The sequence below is a fragment of the Apodemus sylvaticus genome, chromosome 1, assembly GCF_947179515.1.
Source record: "Apodemus sylvaticus chromosome 1, mApoSyl1.1, whole genome shotgun sequence".
NCBI lineage: Eukaryota > Metazoa > Chordata > Mammalia > Rodentia > Muridae > Apodemus > Apodemus sylvaticus.
Genome location: NC_067472.1, coordinates 23,622,606 through 23,640,271, shown reverse-complemented (window position 1 = coordinate 23,640,271; position 17,666 = coordinate 23,622,606). Strand labels below are relative to the sequence as shown.

Genomic DNA, 17,666 nt, shown 5'->3' with positions numbered 1-17,666 from the left:
TGATCTGAGGCCATCATGCCTGAGCTGGCCATTCTGTCCTTACTAAGGCGAGGGTCCTGCGGAGTCAGTGGAGTCCTCTCTCATTCTGTGCCAAAAAAAACCCCTAAGACTTATTGGGTATGTCTTTTTCACTTAACTTTCTTTCTTTGTTCTGTCTTTCTCTTTCTAAGACAGTGGCCATGCAGAGCAGGCTAATCTTCACCTTATAATCATCCCACCTCAGCTGGGATCCCAGTTGAGTCCCGCCATATCTGTGGTGTTGAACACCTCGTGCGAGCCAGAGGCTGACCTAAGTCCTTTGTAGGCCTCGTCTGGTTCCACCTCCCGCTAACTCACGGTATTCCCCTTCCATGGATGAGCAAAGAGACTCAGAGACATGAAGTCGGACCTGTTTTAGGATTAGTCAGCAGCCAAGCTACATGAGGCCCTTCCTGCTGTGGATTTTTGAGATGGATGGGGCCACATCCCACGCTTCACATTGGCCTGATAGCTAAGCTGTTGGCATTTTCCAGCCATTTTGTTTCTGCAAATTGGACAGAAGGAAGGTGTGGCCACAGAAACACACCACAGATGTTTCTTGACATCACACTGGGGACAAGCCCGTCTTCTTCAGCCTCAGCACACGTGGCACCCTCTGGCAGATTCATTAAGTTCCTGGAATCAAATACAGTCTTAAACTAACTATTCATTTAAAAAAAAAAAAAAGGCCGCAGTGAGCCCCTTTATATTGCCCTAAAAGGATTACTCGGAATTCCCCAGAGAGACTGCTACATTGACAAATACAATCATTGAGAAAGCGAGCTCAGACTGGATTGCTCTCACTCTGACAGTAGCAGGAAGACCACCTGCAGAGAGAGCAGAAGCTGCTGGGGCACAGGGGTCACCTCCGGGCTTGCCTCCAGGATGTCTGAGCACCTTATCTCGCAGACTATGCCCTCTGACAACACCCAAAAGCTCCTGTTTTCCCATTTTTATTGCCCCTCCGGGAGTTCCTGTGGACTCTGCTCACTCCGCTTCCCCCGCCAGGTGGTTTGGTTTCATCCTTCGTACATTTGTAGATTTTTTTTCCCCCTCTCATCCCTTTGCTGTCTTGTTGTTTGGCTCTCTGATATTTCCATCCCCTTGGATAAATGCAGCAATTAGAAAAATATTAAGAATTATAGATGGCCCCTGTACATCGTCCTGTATTTTGTAGTCTCCATTTGGTTGCTTCCCACAATGGCGAACACATCTGCTCACACAGCACGGCCTCCCTCTATTCTGGGATGATTCTAATGGTGGCATGTCCTCCATGATATTGAACTGGAATTGATCTCCCTATATGCAGTTTCTGTTTCTCCTGATTTGGGTCTTTGGATCTACAGGAATAAGTGTGGTTTCTCACCCACGGGCCCCTCCTGTATGTATTAGAGAGAATTAAAACATCTTCATTCTTTCTTCCTAAAATATTTTCTTCTCAGGTTGAACACACCAAGGTTTTGAAAACTTTGAGGGGTGTGCCTAGGAGGGGTATGATGCATAGTGCAAACTGACTCAAACTCATGATCCTCCTGCCTCAGCTTCCTACATGCTGAGATTACAGGCATGCACCATACCAACTAGCATGAGCTGCTCTGTGAACAATAGCTCCCACCACAGAGTTTGTTTCCCATGATCCTCCCCACTCGATCCTGTGTGTCTATGTCATTTCCAAACTGGGGATCCCAAAGTTTGACACCGTAATCCAGACATGTCTTGAAATACTTCGTATTTAGTCCTACTAAAATTTCATCTCCTTAAAATTAAAGTCTTCAAAAATGTTAAACTTACATTTATTGAGTGTGTGTGTGTGTGTGTGTGTGTGTGTGTGTGTGTGTGTGTGTTCATGAGCACCACAGTATACATGTGGTGGTCAGAGGGCAGCTTTGGGGAGTCAGTTCTCTCTTGCCACGGGTATCAAGCTCAGGCCCTGTGGCAAGCGCCTTTACCCACTGAACCAACTTCCCAGTGCTTAATTCTTTAATGTTCTCTTAATTGAAATGTCCGTTTAAGCCACACGTTGTCAGACCACCAGTTTTCTTTTTCCCTACAGTTTTGTTGTTGTTGTTGTTGTTGTTGTTGTTGTTGTTGTTTTCACGTGAAAATCAGATAGTCATGTTTCCCCTGATGCTCATTTCGCCTGGGTAGCATTGTGCTTCAGGACAGACCAAGGCCGGAGGTTCTGCACATGACTAGAGAGGTGTCCTGGGGACTCGACTGTGAGACTGTCAATGCAGCCACACTCTTGGCTACCTCATCTCAGCCGCTGGAGTTAAAGCCGGGTGAACACAATCCTCATCCCAGCCCTCATGGGAGGGTCCGTGAGGCACCTTCCCACCTGACCGTTAGGCTTCCACAGAAGGATACCCATATCTATCAAGCCTTTCTCTGTTCCTGAAGTATTTGTGAGTTATCTGCAGATACCCAGGCATTTTGTTCCTCGTTATTTCAGCCTGTGCCTCCCAAGCCTAAGAGGGGTATACACAGGGAGACACAGCAATCCCACCCCAACACAAGGAAAACTTCCAGTTGTGCTATGTGATACTAAGGTGATACAAACTAATTGTGTGGACTTTTTGCAGTTATCTTGATACTGCCCTTCCCAGCACACACCCCATCAATTGACTTGAGATATAATCAGGAGTCCTTTGTTGAATATCATTGTCGAATATGTTTAATCTCCTTTAACCTAAGGTAGCTTCTTTGCCTTTTTGTGTCTCTCAGGATGGCTGTTTTTAAAGAGTCTAAGCTAGTTATTCCCAGAAGCCCTTTCCAACTGATGTACTCAATTGCTTCCTGATCACTAAATATGCTATAAATATTTTTTAGCAGTTCTTCGTATGTGCTGTGTATCCTGAGTGCATTGCTCTAAGGGCCCAGGTATCAGTGTGCCCTGTTTTCTGAGCTTTTAGAGTGCTTATAGTTTAGATGAACATGCTTCTGTCTGTGCTTGGGCAATCTCTGAGTAGTGGAACATTCCCCAACGCTGTTGCACTAATATATCAACAGTTATTTTGAGAATGAGTAAATATTTAACTTCCCCATAACAAATTTGATCAATTAAAAAGTTTTACAACTTTTTAGTTCTTTGAGAATTTTATACACATTTTAATGCTATTTACCCTCTTTTTTTTTTTCCAACTCTTCCCAGATCTACCCCTCTCCCTATCCACCAACTTTATGTCTGTTTTCTTTTTCCCTCCAAAACCAATTTGTGCTGGCCAAATTTTCTTCAGTGTGGTCTTCCACTAGAACCTGATCAGTGTATCAGGGTTTTCACACGTAGAGAAAACTGACTATTTTTTCCCAGCAGCTGACAGTTGCCAACAGTTCTACACCTAGGAGTAGTATTTTATGCTTAACTCTCACTCCATGCTGGGAGTTGGTCTCTCTTGGGCTTGCGCAGTTCAAATGTGCAGCCACCCCTCTGCATCTGGAAGTCAGTATTTCCTTGTAGGGATCCACTGCCTCAGGCTCTTAGACTCCTTCTGACCTCTGCTTTTAGATAACTGTTCCCTTTATACGGTGTTCCCTGAGCAGTGAGAGGAGATGGTACAGAATATATATCCTATTTAGAGGTGAGCAATCTGCAATCGCCTAAAAGATTTAAGCTTTTCATTCTTGTCTAATTGAAAACAAACTTAAAAAGAAGTCTCTGGAGCAGTCACTGTGTAGATAGTGACACGTTTGTTTTGAATAACCAACTATTAATACTGGTTTACCACACCTGTTGGTGATGTGACAATGGTCTTCCCTCCCCCCCACCCCCAAAAGTTCTCTTCTTTGAGAAACAAAATGAAAATTCTCCAAGACCCATGTTTCTGACATCTTCCTTCAAAACGCATATTTGTATGCGAGATCTTCCATGACCTGCAGGATTTTGGTCTCAGCCTCTTCTCGCTCTTCCTTCCCTTTACCTTTTTATGTTTTCTGTGTCTTCTCCTCCTCACACAGGAAGACAAATGGTACCAGGAGTGGGGTCTTCACTCCCAAGGAGCTATCTTTAGTTCTTAACAAATGGAGATTGCTAAATGGATACTACTGCTAAACATATACTACTGTATTGAGGAGGAAAGAAAGGACACTTTATACTGAATGCATTTGTTTCTTTGATCTTATGTATTTTTTGTTTGTTTTAAATTAATTTATTGTTTTGACACAGGGTCTTGTTATATAGCCCAGACTGGCCTCAATCCTTCTATCTCATCCTTTTGGTTACAGATTTGTGTAAACTGCCCCCCCCCCAGGCCCTGCTTGGAGACTCTTAATGGAAACTTTCTGTGAAGATAGTGCATGAACTTCCACAGTTGCTCGATGTTACATAAGTCATAGAACAGCACCACAAGCCCAGAGAATCTAAAGATTTTATGTATATGAGATAGACCATACTTAACAATTTAAATCATTCAATAACTTATACATTGGGATACCTTCACCTTTTCACTATTTTATTTTATGGTTTTACTATATAAGTCTGGTTGTCCTGAAACTCATTATGTAGACTGGGCTGGCCTTGAACTCACCAAGGGCAATCTGCCTGCTTCCCAAGTGCTAGAATCAAATGTGTGACATTGTGTAACACATTCTTACTTTCTAAGCTAAAAATGTTCTTCCCAATATTTGTCCATTTCATAGACACTGAGTAGGGAAGGAGCTAAGATAGGAAGAAAAATTCTAGAAGAATAAAAACACTGTATTGTATGGATTGCTGTGTAATCTCTGAGCCAATGAAGCTCTGTCATATTCTTTTCTTCCTAGGTCCACATCTCCACTTGCAAGGCTTCATGGGACTTCCATTTTAGAGCGACATCACCTGGAATACAGTAAGACTCTCTTGCAGGATGAGGTACGAGAGTTTTTCTCTAAGGAAACTTTCGGGTTCTGGATCTAAGACCACCCCAAGTACTTGGGAATAGAGCGGCCATCAGTTATGACACTGGCAATGTGTATCCTTATACAAGTATGTTTCGCATACCCCTGTCTCAGCCCATTGACAGAAGTTGCTGTACTGTGTTTGGATTTTGAAATGACAAGGTGTAAGTAGGAAAAGAAGGAAAGAGGCACAGAAAGTCACAGGACCTCGGGCCCATAGGCAAAGAATGTGGCAGGGTTATGTGCCTTGAAGCATCTATTTATAAATGTAAAGGGAGGGGGTAGATAACAGCTATGCAGACATTGTTTTTCTTACTCATGGGGCACATCCTGCAGAATGGGTGTCAACCTTGGAGAAAGTCAAATTTTGGTAATAGACGTAGGCTCTGATCAAGATAAACTGCTTCTGCAAGAGAGGCCCTGTATCAAGTTCCGTTTGTAGGAGGAAAGGGGGAGGGGTCATAGATGGCTTAGGCAGAAAGTGGCTTCCAACCCCTTGAGCCCATTAGGACTGGCACTCACTATATATCAATAACTTTCCACAGGGAGAGGGCCTGCTACTTCCCTTTATTAATTTTGCTTCAAGGGTTTATGGGCATGTGGAAAAAGTTGTAGATATGATCAAAATGCACTTTATTAAGACAGTTCCAAACCAAGAACAACTCAAAGGACTTGTTGTTAGAATGAAGGAAATAGTGTTTTTCTCAGACAGAGAACTTGCTAAGAATTACGCATCCACTGGGAAGTGTGCGCTCTCTGGAGAGTGGCCTTTTTTTCTAAGCTTCTGTAATAAGGTCTTATTAAAGGCTGAGGAACCAAATACAAAGACCCATTCCAGCATAGAGATAGATCACAATTCTTTTAAGTGATGAAAGGCCATGAAAACCAAGTGAGGACATTTCAGAAGAAAAAAATGATTGGACATCAAACAGAAGAAAATGACATGATTGGTTCTAATAATCAAGGATCAATGCAGCACCAAATACCTTGTCTACCCTATACCGGTTATAATAGCTCATTAGCTACAATGTTGATGTGATGCATTAATCTTGTATCTTGGTCTATTTTCTGTTTCTATAAGAAAATACCGTAGTCTGGGTCATTTATGTGGAACAGAAATTTATTTTGGCTCATGATCCTGAAGTCTGGAAACTTCCAGATCAGACAGACATGGCTCCTTGGCCTCTGTCAAGGACCTTGTAAGGGAAGGTCACGTGGACACACACAGGGCATACGAAACGTAAGGAGCCATTCCTTTCTAGTGGCCACATGCTCTTGTGACAACAAACCCAGGCCCACAAGAAACTCAGCAATTCTTCCTAATGATACAATCACCTCTTAAAGGCCCTGCATCTCCTCCTGACACCATTAAATCAAGAATCAAATGTCAGTGACGGCTTGGTAAGGGGCAAACTATATTCCAGTCGTTGATCCTTTGTGGGTCTAAATGGTGGGTCTCAGATAAGGGCACCTGGCCCTGATGCTCCAGAATCATCTACTTAACAGGGTTAGTGTAAAGCACAGACCCATCCCTCTATCTCCCACTCACTGACCAGAACCAGACTTTCCTGCGTTGGAGCCCAGAGTCTACATTTCAAGTCAGATCACTGTTGTTGCTGATGAACAGAGAGAATTTCTCTTCCCACAAAATTCAAGGTTAAAAACTCAGGAGACAGCAGGTGTTGGCGAGGATGTGGAGAAAGAGGAACACTCCTTCACTGCTGGTGGGATTGTAAGATGGTACAACCACTATGGAAATCAGTCTGGCGGTTCCTCAGAAAACACTTCCGGAGGACCCTGCTATACCTCTCCTGGGCATATACCCAGAGGATTCCCCAGCATGCAATAAAGGACACATGCTCCACTATGTTCATCGCAGCCTTATTTATAATAGCCAGAAGCTGGAAAGAACCCAGATGTCCCTCAATGGAGGAATGGATACAGAAAATGTGGTATATTTACACAATGGAGTACTATTTAGCAATTAAAAACAATGAATTCATGAATTTTTTAGGCAAATGGATGGAACTGGAAAATATCATCCTAAGCGAGGTAACACAATCACAAAAGAATACACATGGAATGCAATCATTGACAAGTGGATATTAATTAGCCCTGAAGCTCTGAATACTGAAGATACAATTAGCATATCAAATGATTCCCATGAAGAAGGAAGAAGAGGGCCCTAATCCTGGAAAGGCTTGATCCAGCATTGTAGGGGAGTACCAAGACAGAGAAAAGGGAGGGGAAAAGATAGGAGAATGGATGGAGAGAAGAGGACTTATGGGACATATAGGGAGGGGGCAACTGGGAAAGGGGAAAGCTTTTAGAATGTAAACAAAGAATATAGAATATATATATAAAATAATTCAGGGCATAAGTGATACCAGTTTTAGGACAATGTAAAGAAGGAGATTGTGAAAAGGATTCAGGAACCCGAGCATCCAGTGTCAATGTCTTTATGGGAGCTTGTGAGAAAGTATTTTCTGTGCATTTCTCTTTGTACCACAGTGAGGCAGTGCCAATTATAATCCATAAGCCAGATTGTGCTTCTTGTTTTTATTAAACTCTTTTTAAATGCTTCTATTTTCAACATGCATTGGTATTTTGCCTGCATATATGTCTGTGTGAGGCTGCCGGATGCCCTGTAACTGGACAGACAGTTATGAGCTGCCATGTAGGTACTGGGAATTGAACCCAGCTCTTCCAGAAGAGCAGCCAGTGCTCTTAACCTCTGAGGCATCTCTCCAGCCCCTAAAGAACTAGTGTTACTTGTTGTTTGGTTTGGTTTGGTTTTGGAGACAGGGTTTCTCCGTGTAGCCCTGCCTGTCCTGAAACTCACTCTGTAGACCAGATTGGCCTCAAACACAGAGATCTGCCTGCCTCTGCCTCTGCCTTCTAAATGTTGGGACTAAAGGCATGTGCCACCACTGTCTGGCTCAGAACTGTGTTTCTCAAGGCAAATAATATTTAAAGACCTTCAGCCAGGTATCCTACCATATAACTTAGGAGGCGCCTAGTAGCTTACGTGTTTTCCCTTCTCAGGCTTGACAGTTTATAACAGAGGCACACTTTTCTATTTCTGTTTATGTTATTTATTTTGCAGTCTGACCTGGTGTGAGGGCCACTCTCGGCACACCTCGGAAGAGGGAACCTCAGTTGAGGAATCACCTCCATCAGTTTCACCTGTGGGACTGTTTATGAAGCATTTTCTTGATTGTTAATTGTTGTAGGAGAGTCCAGCCCACTGCAGACAGTGCCACGCCCCCACCTCCCCCCACCCTGCCCCAGGCAGGTGGTCCTGGGTTGTACAAGAAAGTTTGCCTAGAGTGACTCTGAGGAACAAGCCAGGAAGAAGTGTTCCTCTGTCAGTGCCCACCTCAAGTTCTTGCCCTGGGTTCCCCCTTCACCCCCCACCTCCCTCACTACCCCCCACTCAACCCCGGGCCCCTCCTGAACTGCAAGCCAAAACAAACCCCTTCCTCTCCATTATTGCTTTTGGTTAAGGTGTCAGTCAGCATCGGAGATACAAACTAGAACACCTGGCTTTGATGGCTATGTGAATGATTATTATTCTTTCTAAAAAGGAATATTGCCTCTCAGTAATGCACACTGCCTTTTCAAGGACCTGTCGACAATGCTATTCAACCTCTAATTGCAAATGTTTAAAGCTTTGTCAATATGGTTGCTAGACAACAGAATCACACAGCCCATTTATGAGCAGTCAAATTGGCCACAAAAAATTGACACTTTAGTTAATAATATATGCCTCTTTCTATTACTCTGTAAGGAAATAAGCCCACTAAAAGTTTTCATATTTTAAAGAAATCTTTGGAACTTATTCAGCAATCCTGGCTCTTGGGGGCATCACTCAGACATTTTGTTTCTCGTATTATAATACACGGAACTGAAATGTCCTTATCTTTCATAGAGTTTGACGAACAGGACCACCTGTATTTCAAACAAGACTGGAGTCAGCTTGTGCTCTGAGTGACTAGGTGGAGACATTGTTAGTCAAATCTGTAGCAACACACACACACAAACACAGACACTCACACATGCACATACTCAAACACACACACTCACACTCATATACACATACACATTAGGCACAATTAGGGGCTGGTCTGACTAGGCCTGGGCTAGAGACCAGGCCTCCTGCTTTGTTTTGGCACACCTTCCTCTCTCTACCTAATGCTTTCAGAAAAATGTGTGAGAATATGGAGAAGAAGTATTACATGCTCATATATTTTAAGAATTAATAGCCTAGAATTAAAAAAAACACCGATGTCCACTATAAAACTTCAAGTAATAGGTAAAATATGGAAGAAAGATATGAATGGAAATGACGGCCTTCAAATTCTACCACCCAGAAATGGCCATTCTAGTAACACTGGATGAACTTTATTGACGTAGTCTGGTGGCATAGTGTTGTGGTGGCATGCCGATAATCCCAACACTTGGAAGGTAGAGGCAAGAACATCAGAAATACAAGGTTATTCTTGGCTACATAGCCTGGGCTACATGAGACTATGCCTCAAAAGAAACACAAAAACTAGGGGCTGGAGAGATGGTTCAGTGGTTAAGAGCACTGGCTGCTCTTTCAGAGGTGCTGAGGTCAATGCCAGCAATCACAAGGAGCCTCACAACCATCTGTAATAGAATCTGACGTCCTCTTGTCTCATGCAGGCATACACGTAGAGCACTCATACACGTAAATAAATGAATCTTTAAAAACTAATAAAATCCTAAAAACAAAAAGAAAAAAAGAAAACAAAACATACAGACAAAACCCACATTAGACTGAGATGTCTCATGGCGTCATTGTGAATGGTTCTGAGTAGGAATAGTTTTCTCCTCTATAATCTGGGAGTTTGCTGGCCGTTGCTTGATTCTACCCATCTAAAAACACTGACTATTGCTGCAACAATGAACACAGTGTTTGTTTCATGGATTGGTTATTTGGTTGGTTGGTTATTTGTTTGTTTGTTTGTTTGGTTGGTTGATTTTTTTTTAAGGGTTTCTCTGTGAAGCCCTGGCTGTCCTGGAACTCACTCTGTAGGCCAGGCTGACCTTGAACTCAGACATTTGCTTGCTTGAGTGCTGGGATTAAAGGTGTGTACCATCACCACCCAGTTTGAACTCACTGTCTTAACAAAGCAAATGATAGATTCCTGTCTACCAGTTACATATGCTTGTGAAATGCCAGTTCTTGTTCCAGAAGATATAAAAAGATGGCCTTCATGAAAACTTGTTATGTCTAGAACTGGAGATTGTGGGCAAAAACTCAAGTCTTCTGGAATGACTGACAGCCAGCTTTGGATTTTGGTTTAAAGATTTTTTTAAAAATTTTATTTGAACCTAGAGCTGGTCTCAAAACTATATAGAGTATCATCATAACAGAGATCCAACAATGAGTGAGTTAGTAGAAATTTTAATTTCTGAGGGATTCCCCTGGTTTGCCTCACTGGAAGTGACCTTGCACAGGTCTTTACGGAGAACAGACTAAGTGGTAGGCAGTTTACCCAACTGAGAAAACAAAGGCAGATGTTAGGGCCGTGTCCAGGGTACACAGCTGTCAATAGTGAGGCTGGGACCTGGCCCTGGGCTTTTTGCCAAAAGGCAGTGTGGGATAAAAAGCTGAGACCACCCACTGTGTGGGCAGGTTATATTGGTTCAGATACCAGGTCTGCCTTGTTCTGGCTGTTTAACCCAAAGCAAGTTGCTTAACTTCTCTGTGCTGTGGTTTTCCATAGATTAATAAGAGTATTCATGAAGTGCTTAGAAGCTGGTAGGGGGTAAGAAATACTCATTTGTCTTATTAGCGTGGGATTCAGTTCGGTATTCCTTTCTGCAGTACATTCCCAGTACACAGGCCTCCAGACTGTTGCCTCTCTCCCTCCAATGGAGTAGGCCTGTGCTTTGTCATGCTAGCCTTCACTTGGCAGCACCATTGTACGTCTGCCCTCTGCCCTGCATGATTAAAATGGTTCATCCAGAATACCATGGCTTTTAATAACCACTCCGAATTTTATATTCTAGTAATCTAGAAAATGAAAAGAAAAAGAAACTGATTCATATATGAAGAGATTATTAATGAGAAGCCCAGAAAACAAATCTACTAATTCTTTGCAAAATATTGCAATAAACCAGTTTAGGGAACATGGGAGAGGTTTATTAATTTTTTTCCGGCACACATGAGTATGAGTGGCGTTGGCAGTTTCTGAGAAGTGAGTGGTTTCACGGTTTCTCTAGAATTAGCTGGTCAGCAGTGCCACATGCCTAACCATCGGACATCCCCAGAAATCCTTTACTACAGTGCCCCAATTAGTAAAAGTAAGTTTTTATTCAGTTGATTTATTTCCACATGGTCCTGAAAGAGAACAAATTATTTATTCTAAAGATGTAGATATGGAGTTGCTGAGCCTATTTTTAGATTTTTAAATGTCCTTACTCAAAGAAGAATAGAGAAGTTTACTTAAATCATGAGATTCAAAATAACAACAACAAAACAAAGAGCCAGGTGGCTGGAGAGATGGCTCGGCGGCTGGAGAGATCCAACACCCACGTGGCAGAGCAGAGCTGTCTTTAACTCTGGCTCCAGGGCACCCAACACCCTCACACAGACAGACAGACATACACACACACAAAACACCACTGCACATAAAAATAAAAATAAATTATTTAAAAAAAAATAGACATCAAATAAGGTAGAAAGGCAGGCCATTATCTCAGTAAGTGTGGTTTGCTTTGTTTGTTTGCTTATCGAACCAAAGGCCAATTGGCAGCTGTATGATTATTGTGGATTGTTCATCTTCCAGAGTTTAAACATCTTCCAGAATCTCAACAAGCGGCAGTTTGAAACGGTGATCCATCTGATGGAGGTTGCAATAATAGCAACTGACCTGGCGCTCTATTTCAAGTAAGTCCAAAACTGGGCATCAGGATGCCCTTGGGCCCTGTGTTCTGCCTCCCGGGATCTGCACTGGAGTTAAAAAACAGGGAGAGACTTCAGCTTGAGGGATATGATGTCCCATCTGTCCTCTGTGGCCATCCACACACATACACAAAATGTTTTAGAACAGTCTCACAGATCTGTTTTCTTCTTGGAATACCGGTTTTCCTCAAGATAGCTGACTGACAGTGAACTTACTCTATTTTGGAGACGTAGTTTTGAAAACACAAGCCTCTCCTGTAAAATAACCTATGACCTTAAGAAGCTCAAACAGCAGGAAACTGTGTGCACTGTCTAAAGAAGCGTGTCACAAAGCTGCACGCGTGGCTTTTATCCTGGTGACTCACCGTGCCCCAGAATCGAGTATCTAATTGGACTTGTTCAGTGGTAGAGTACTTGCCCAGAATCTGGTATATGGTATTTCAGGCTCAGAAATTTGATCCTGTGAGAGTTTTGGGTTGAGCAATTTTGATGATTCTAACATAAAAATGAAACTCCCAAGACTTGAGTTTTACACAGCAGAGAGCCAAGGAGACCAGATGCGCCAAGAATATGCACACTTTCTTCCAAGTAAAATATAAGGTTTCATGGTGAACACTGATTAGAAAGAGGTGGGCTATTTATAGGATCCACATATGTTCTTTTGCACCGTCAAAGTTTGACTTGCTAATCCTCCTTTAAAAATCTGACTATTCAGCTCAGACAAGTGCTTAGAATAACACTGGATATCTGGGTTTCAAGATACGCAGAGCTCACATCCCACCAGTGGTAACCCTTCGTGTCTCGTGTGCTTCAGAGTTCCATCTTTAAAGACAGAAACATGATACAGTCATGATACAGTTGGGGCGCTCCATCCTCATTTCATCATGAAAGGTCCTCTCACCTTCCAAAGAGAGCTTCTGATTCCAATGCTCCATCCTTTCCGCTCCTGTTCTATGTGGTGCTGTCGAGTGTGTTGTGATTTTTTTTATGTATGACACCAAATATCTTTCTGCAACTTACTTTTCCCACATAGCATTGTGTAAGGATTTGCCTTCGGTGGCGACTCTTCTAGCTGGTTTAAAATATTCCCATGAAGCACTACAGTTGGATTATAAGGCTTTCGCTAGCGCATCAGATTCGAGGCATGACCCTGATGAAGCCAAACAAAACTGCACTTAGGAACTAGTAAAAGGGCTGGCCAGGGGCTCAGTAAATGCCATATAAGCATGAAGTTCTGAGTTTGGATTCTCTCACACCTGAACATAAAGCTGAGTGTGTCAGAAAGCACCGGTAACTCTAGCATGGAGAGGGAATGGTAGAGAAGGCAACTGGGCAGTGAGTGACCCATCAAGCAAAGACGTCTGATGTCCAGCTTGGCTTTTAAACACAGAAGTGCACTCACCTACCTCCCATCCCTACACACACACACACACACACACACACTTAATAGATAAAATAATAATAATAATAATAATAATAATAATAATATAGTGTCTATTCACTTGCTTCAGATGTACAGTGTTTAACTGTTGGACAGATAATTCCCTTACACTCCTCCACATATATAAATTCAGATTTTGTCTAATTTCCATGATTTCCCATGATGCTATGTTGCAGATCCTTGTGCATTATATATGTGAGTTTCTCTACCTGGGACTGGGAGTGTGGGGGTGTGCGTGTGATTTGCAGTCTTGGGTCTCACCACTGACACCCCTCCAGCCGGATGCCAGGGTTCTCTGAAGTGCTCTGGACCAGGGCACATTTGGACTTTCATTTGCTGACCTACTGAGTATGAGACGATACCCTCTTGCTAAGATCTCTATTTTCCTAATTACCAATGAGATCAGCCATCCACGAATATCGGCGGGCTTCTGTGTTTCTGTTGGGCGCGTGTGCTCCCCGCTCTGCAGTTTGTGATTTTTCTGCTTCCAGCCCTTTCTATGCCAGGGATAGTCAGACTTGCCTGCTCTCCGTCCTGACTCTCGGGCCCTGCCTCTCAGCCCCGCTCGGCAGACAGCCTGAGACAGGCGGGAGTGTAGAATCTGAAAGGCAGGCATTCAAGATCATTTTCTGTGGAGAAATGGCTGCACAGCTGTGTCTTTTCCAGGAAGAGAACCATGTTTCAAAAGATCGTCGATAGCTGTGAACAGATGGAGAGTGAAGAAGAAACCATCAAATACGTAACTGCCGACCCGACCAAAAAGGAGGTCATCATGTGAGCAGCCGAACATTTCCTCCTTTTGGGCAAAACAGCACATTTTGTACTTTTTAGTATTTTGTATTTATTAGTTTAGTAATTCTTCTTTTCTTCATAAGGGCCATGATGATGACTGCCTGTGACCTGTCTGCCATCACCAAGCCTTGGGAGGTACAGAGTCAGGCAAGTCCCACAGCAGTTCCTTCCCTGTCACACAACTGTGACATGTCAGTTACACACCTGTGACCTGTGACCTATCACACACCTGTCAGTTACATACCTGTGACCAATCAATTACACACTTAGGACCTGCCACATACCTGTCAGTTACATACATGTGACCTGTCAGTTATACCCTCTGTGACCTGCCACATACCTGTGACCTATCAGTTACACACCTGTGACCTATCACACACCTGTCAGTTACATACCTGTGTCCTATCAATTACACACCTGGGACCTTTCACACACCTGTCAGTTACATATCTGTGACCTGTCAGTTATACCCTCTGTGACCTGCCACACACCTGTGACCTATCAGCTACACACCTGTGACTTATCAGCTATACCCACTGTGACCTGCCACACACCTGTGATCTGTCAGTTACACACCTGTAACCTATCAGATACACACCTGTGAGCTGCCAATTACACACCTGTGACCTATCAGTTACATATATGTGACCCATCACACACCTGTTAGTTACATATCTGTGACCTGTCAGTTACACTCCTTGTGACCTGCCACACACCTGTGACATATCAGTTTCACACCTGTAACCTGTAACCTGTCAGTTACCCCTCCTGTGACCTGTCAATTACACACCTTTGATCTGTCAGTTACACCCCCTGTGACCTGCCACACACCTGTAACCTATCAGTCACACACCTGTAATGTATCAGTTATATACCTGTGACCTGCCACACACCTGTGACCTGTCAGTTACATACCTGTAACCTGTTACCTGTCATACACCTGTCAGTTACACACCTGTGACCTGCCACACACCTATGGCCTGTCAGTTACATACCTGTAACCTGTCACACACCTGTCATTTACACACCTGTGACCTATCAGTTACAACCCCTGTGACCTGCCACACACCTGTGACCTATCAGTTACATACCTGTGACCTATCAATTATACCCCCTGTGACCTACCACACACCTGTGACCTTTCAGTTACACACATGTGACCTGTCAGTTACACCCCCTCTGATCTGTCAGTTATACCCCCTGTGACCTACCACACACCTGTGTCCTGCCACACACCTGTGACCTGTCAGTTACCCACCTGTGACCTGTGAGTTATACCCCCTGTGACCTGCCACATACCTGTGACCTGCCACACACCTGTGACTACCACATACTTGTGACCCATCACACACCTGTGACCTGTCAGTTACACACCTGTGACCTGCCAAACACCCGTGACCTGCCACATACCCGTGACCTGTCATTCACACACCTATGACCCACCACACACCTGTGACCTGTCTGCCATCACCAAGCCCTGGGAGGTACAGAGTCAGGTAAGTCCTGTGACATATCTTTTCCTGTCACTCATCAGGAGCTGCCTAAATCCTATGAAAGGCCACACAGTGATCTCTGGCAACTCCAGAGTCCTATTTTATGTTTACAAACAGCAGCAGGCCAGTGGTCACTGGATCATGTCCCAGGACAAGGAAAGACACAGAAGACTTTGGGAATAAAATGTGAAGGTGAAAGTGAGGGGCAGAGTTCCTTTTTCCTGGACAAGCTATAACATTTTTATGTAGAATTCTCCAAACACAATGGCTCAGTCCTATAATCTGACTACTCGTGAGGAGGCTGAGGCAGGATCCAGGATTCAGTGATAGCCTGGGCTACACAGTAAGACCTATTAAATGAATTCAACATGTGATCTTCTCAGTACGGGGAGAAGTCCAGGTTCTCAGAAAGGCCCTGGGGGATGGACGCTTCAGTCTACTTAGCTGGCCTTGCTCCAACGGTCTCTTTGACAGTGTACCCTCACTTACTGGAAGGTACTGACTGGGGGTCCACATTCAGGGTTGGTTTTTTTTTTTATCTATTTGGTGGTAAAGGTGATGAGGGGGTGCTTAGCTACCTGCTCTCTCATTAACTGCATAGAAGAGGCTATCCTTTTCCAGTGACATCTAGGTGAAACCTTCAGCAGTAAAGCCAGTATTACTTTGGTTCAACTGCCTATCCTGATTACACTTAGAAAGAAAAAAATCATTAGACTGCACTGTGGGAGAGGGCAAACACCTTGTTTTCAGCTATCTCTGGTTTATGACTGTGGGTCCTAAGTGAAAAATAGTTTGCAAAGAGAAAAGTATATACATTTATGTAAGTTTTACATGGCCCAGGGGCCTTCTTAAGTAAACTCAAGCAAGTTACCTTTGTGAATTTAAAAAACATATAAATTGGGAGGAAGGGTGACAGAGACAGACAGACACACACACTCACTCAAGCACATACACATACACACACACACACACATGTACAAACACATGTACATGTGGCCATTCACACATGCCTGCATACACATGCACACACATTTGTACAGGCACACACACATACAGAGTGTGTGTGTGTGTGTGTGTGTGTGTGTGTGTGTGTGCAGGAGTGCACACCTATCCATGGGCCTATGGAAGCCAGAGACCAAAGTTGGGATGTGTTTCTTAAAAGATCTCCACCTTATTTTATTTTATTTTATTTTATTTTATTTTATTTTATTTATTTTTGAGTGAAGGTCTCTGTACTGAACCTGGCACTTGCTGTTTGAGCTAGGCTCACTAGTCAGTGAGCTTCAGGGATTCACCTGAATCCTGATGTTACTATTATGTGGGGGTTATAGATCTTCCTGGGTTTTTCCATGGATGCTGGGGATTTGAACTCAGCTCCTCAGGGTTGTGTTGCAAACACTTTACCCACTGAGCCATCACTCCAGCATATATGTACATGTACACGTGTACTTGTACATGCACATGTACACGCACAAGTACATGTATACATATACATATACAATGTCATGCTTAACCCAGACATCCAGGGTCTCCCTTGAGCTCATCATCATTTCTGAATCCTTTCTCTCTATCACACCTAATATGATCTCTGCTAAGACTTTATATACTGAGGATGTCTCCTCAGTCAGGAAAGTGCTTGTCTAGAATGCTGGAAGCCTTGAGTTCAGAATCCAACACCACATAAGTTGGACATGTTGGCATATGCCTCTAATCTCACCACTTTAGAGGTAATGAGATTTAAAAGTTCAAGGACATCACCAATTTGAGGCCAACCTGGGCTACATAAAACCACATCTTAAAAAAGGAATAAAAAATTGTATCCAGCCTTTGGTGGGCTGTCTAGTGTTGGCCTCCCCGCTGATCTTCATTCATGACTCCTGGGCCTCTTCCGTCCTCGGACATGAATTATCTAGAGAGCTCTTTTGACGGCTCCATTGCTGGAAAGGTTTCTCAGCGATACACTGCAGAAGTTTCCAGATGCACTTATTTGTTTTTAAGGAATGCATTTTTTGATCTGGGCATGATGATACATACCTATAATACAAGAACCTGAGACACTAAAATCGGATGATGATTATGAGTTCAAGGCTGCATTGGGTAACATAACAAGACA

The 17,666-nt window shown here is 43.3% G+C and overlaps 1 protein-coding gene across 2 annotated transcripts in view; it reads left to right on the top strand.

Annotated features, from left to right (window-relative positions):
• Nucleotides 1-17,666, top strand: part of Pde6c (phosphodiesterase 6C) — a 61,558-nt gene that overhangs the window by 40,750 nt on the left and 3,142 nt on the right. For both annotated transcript variants that reach the window (XM_052172404.1, XM_052172396.1), the window contains exons 15-18: nucleotides 4,777-4,864; nucleotides 11,712-11,812; nucleotides 13,935-14,042; nucleotides 14,144-14,207. In XM_052172404.1, coding sequence (XP_052028364.1) covers nucleotides 4,777-4,864; nucleotides 11,712-11,812; nucleotides 13,935-14,042; nucleotides 14,144-14,207 — 361 coding nt within the window. The remainder of the gene's footprint in view (nucleotides 1-4,776; nucleotides 4,865-11,711; nucleotides 11,813-13,934; nucleotides 14,043-14,143; nucleotides 14,208-17,666) is intronic.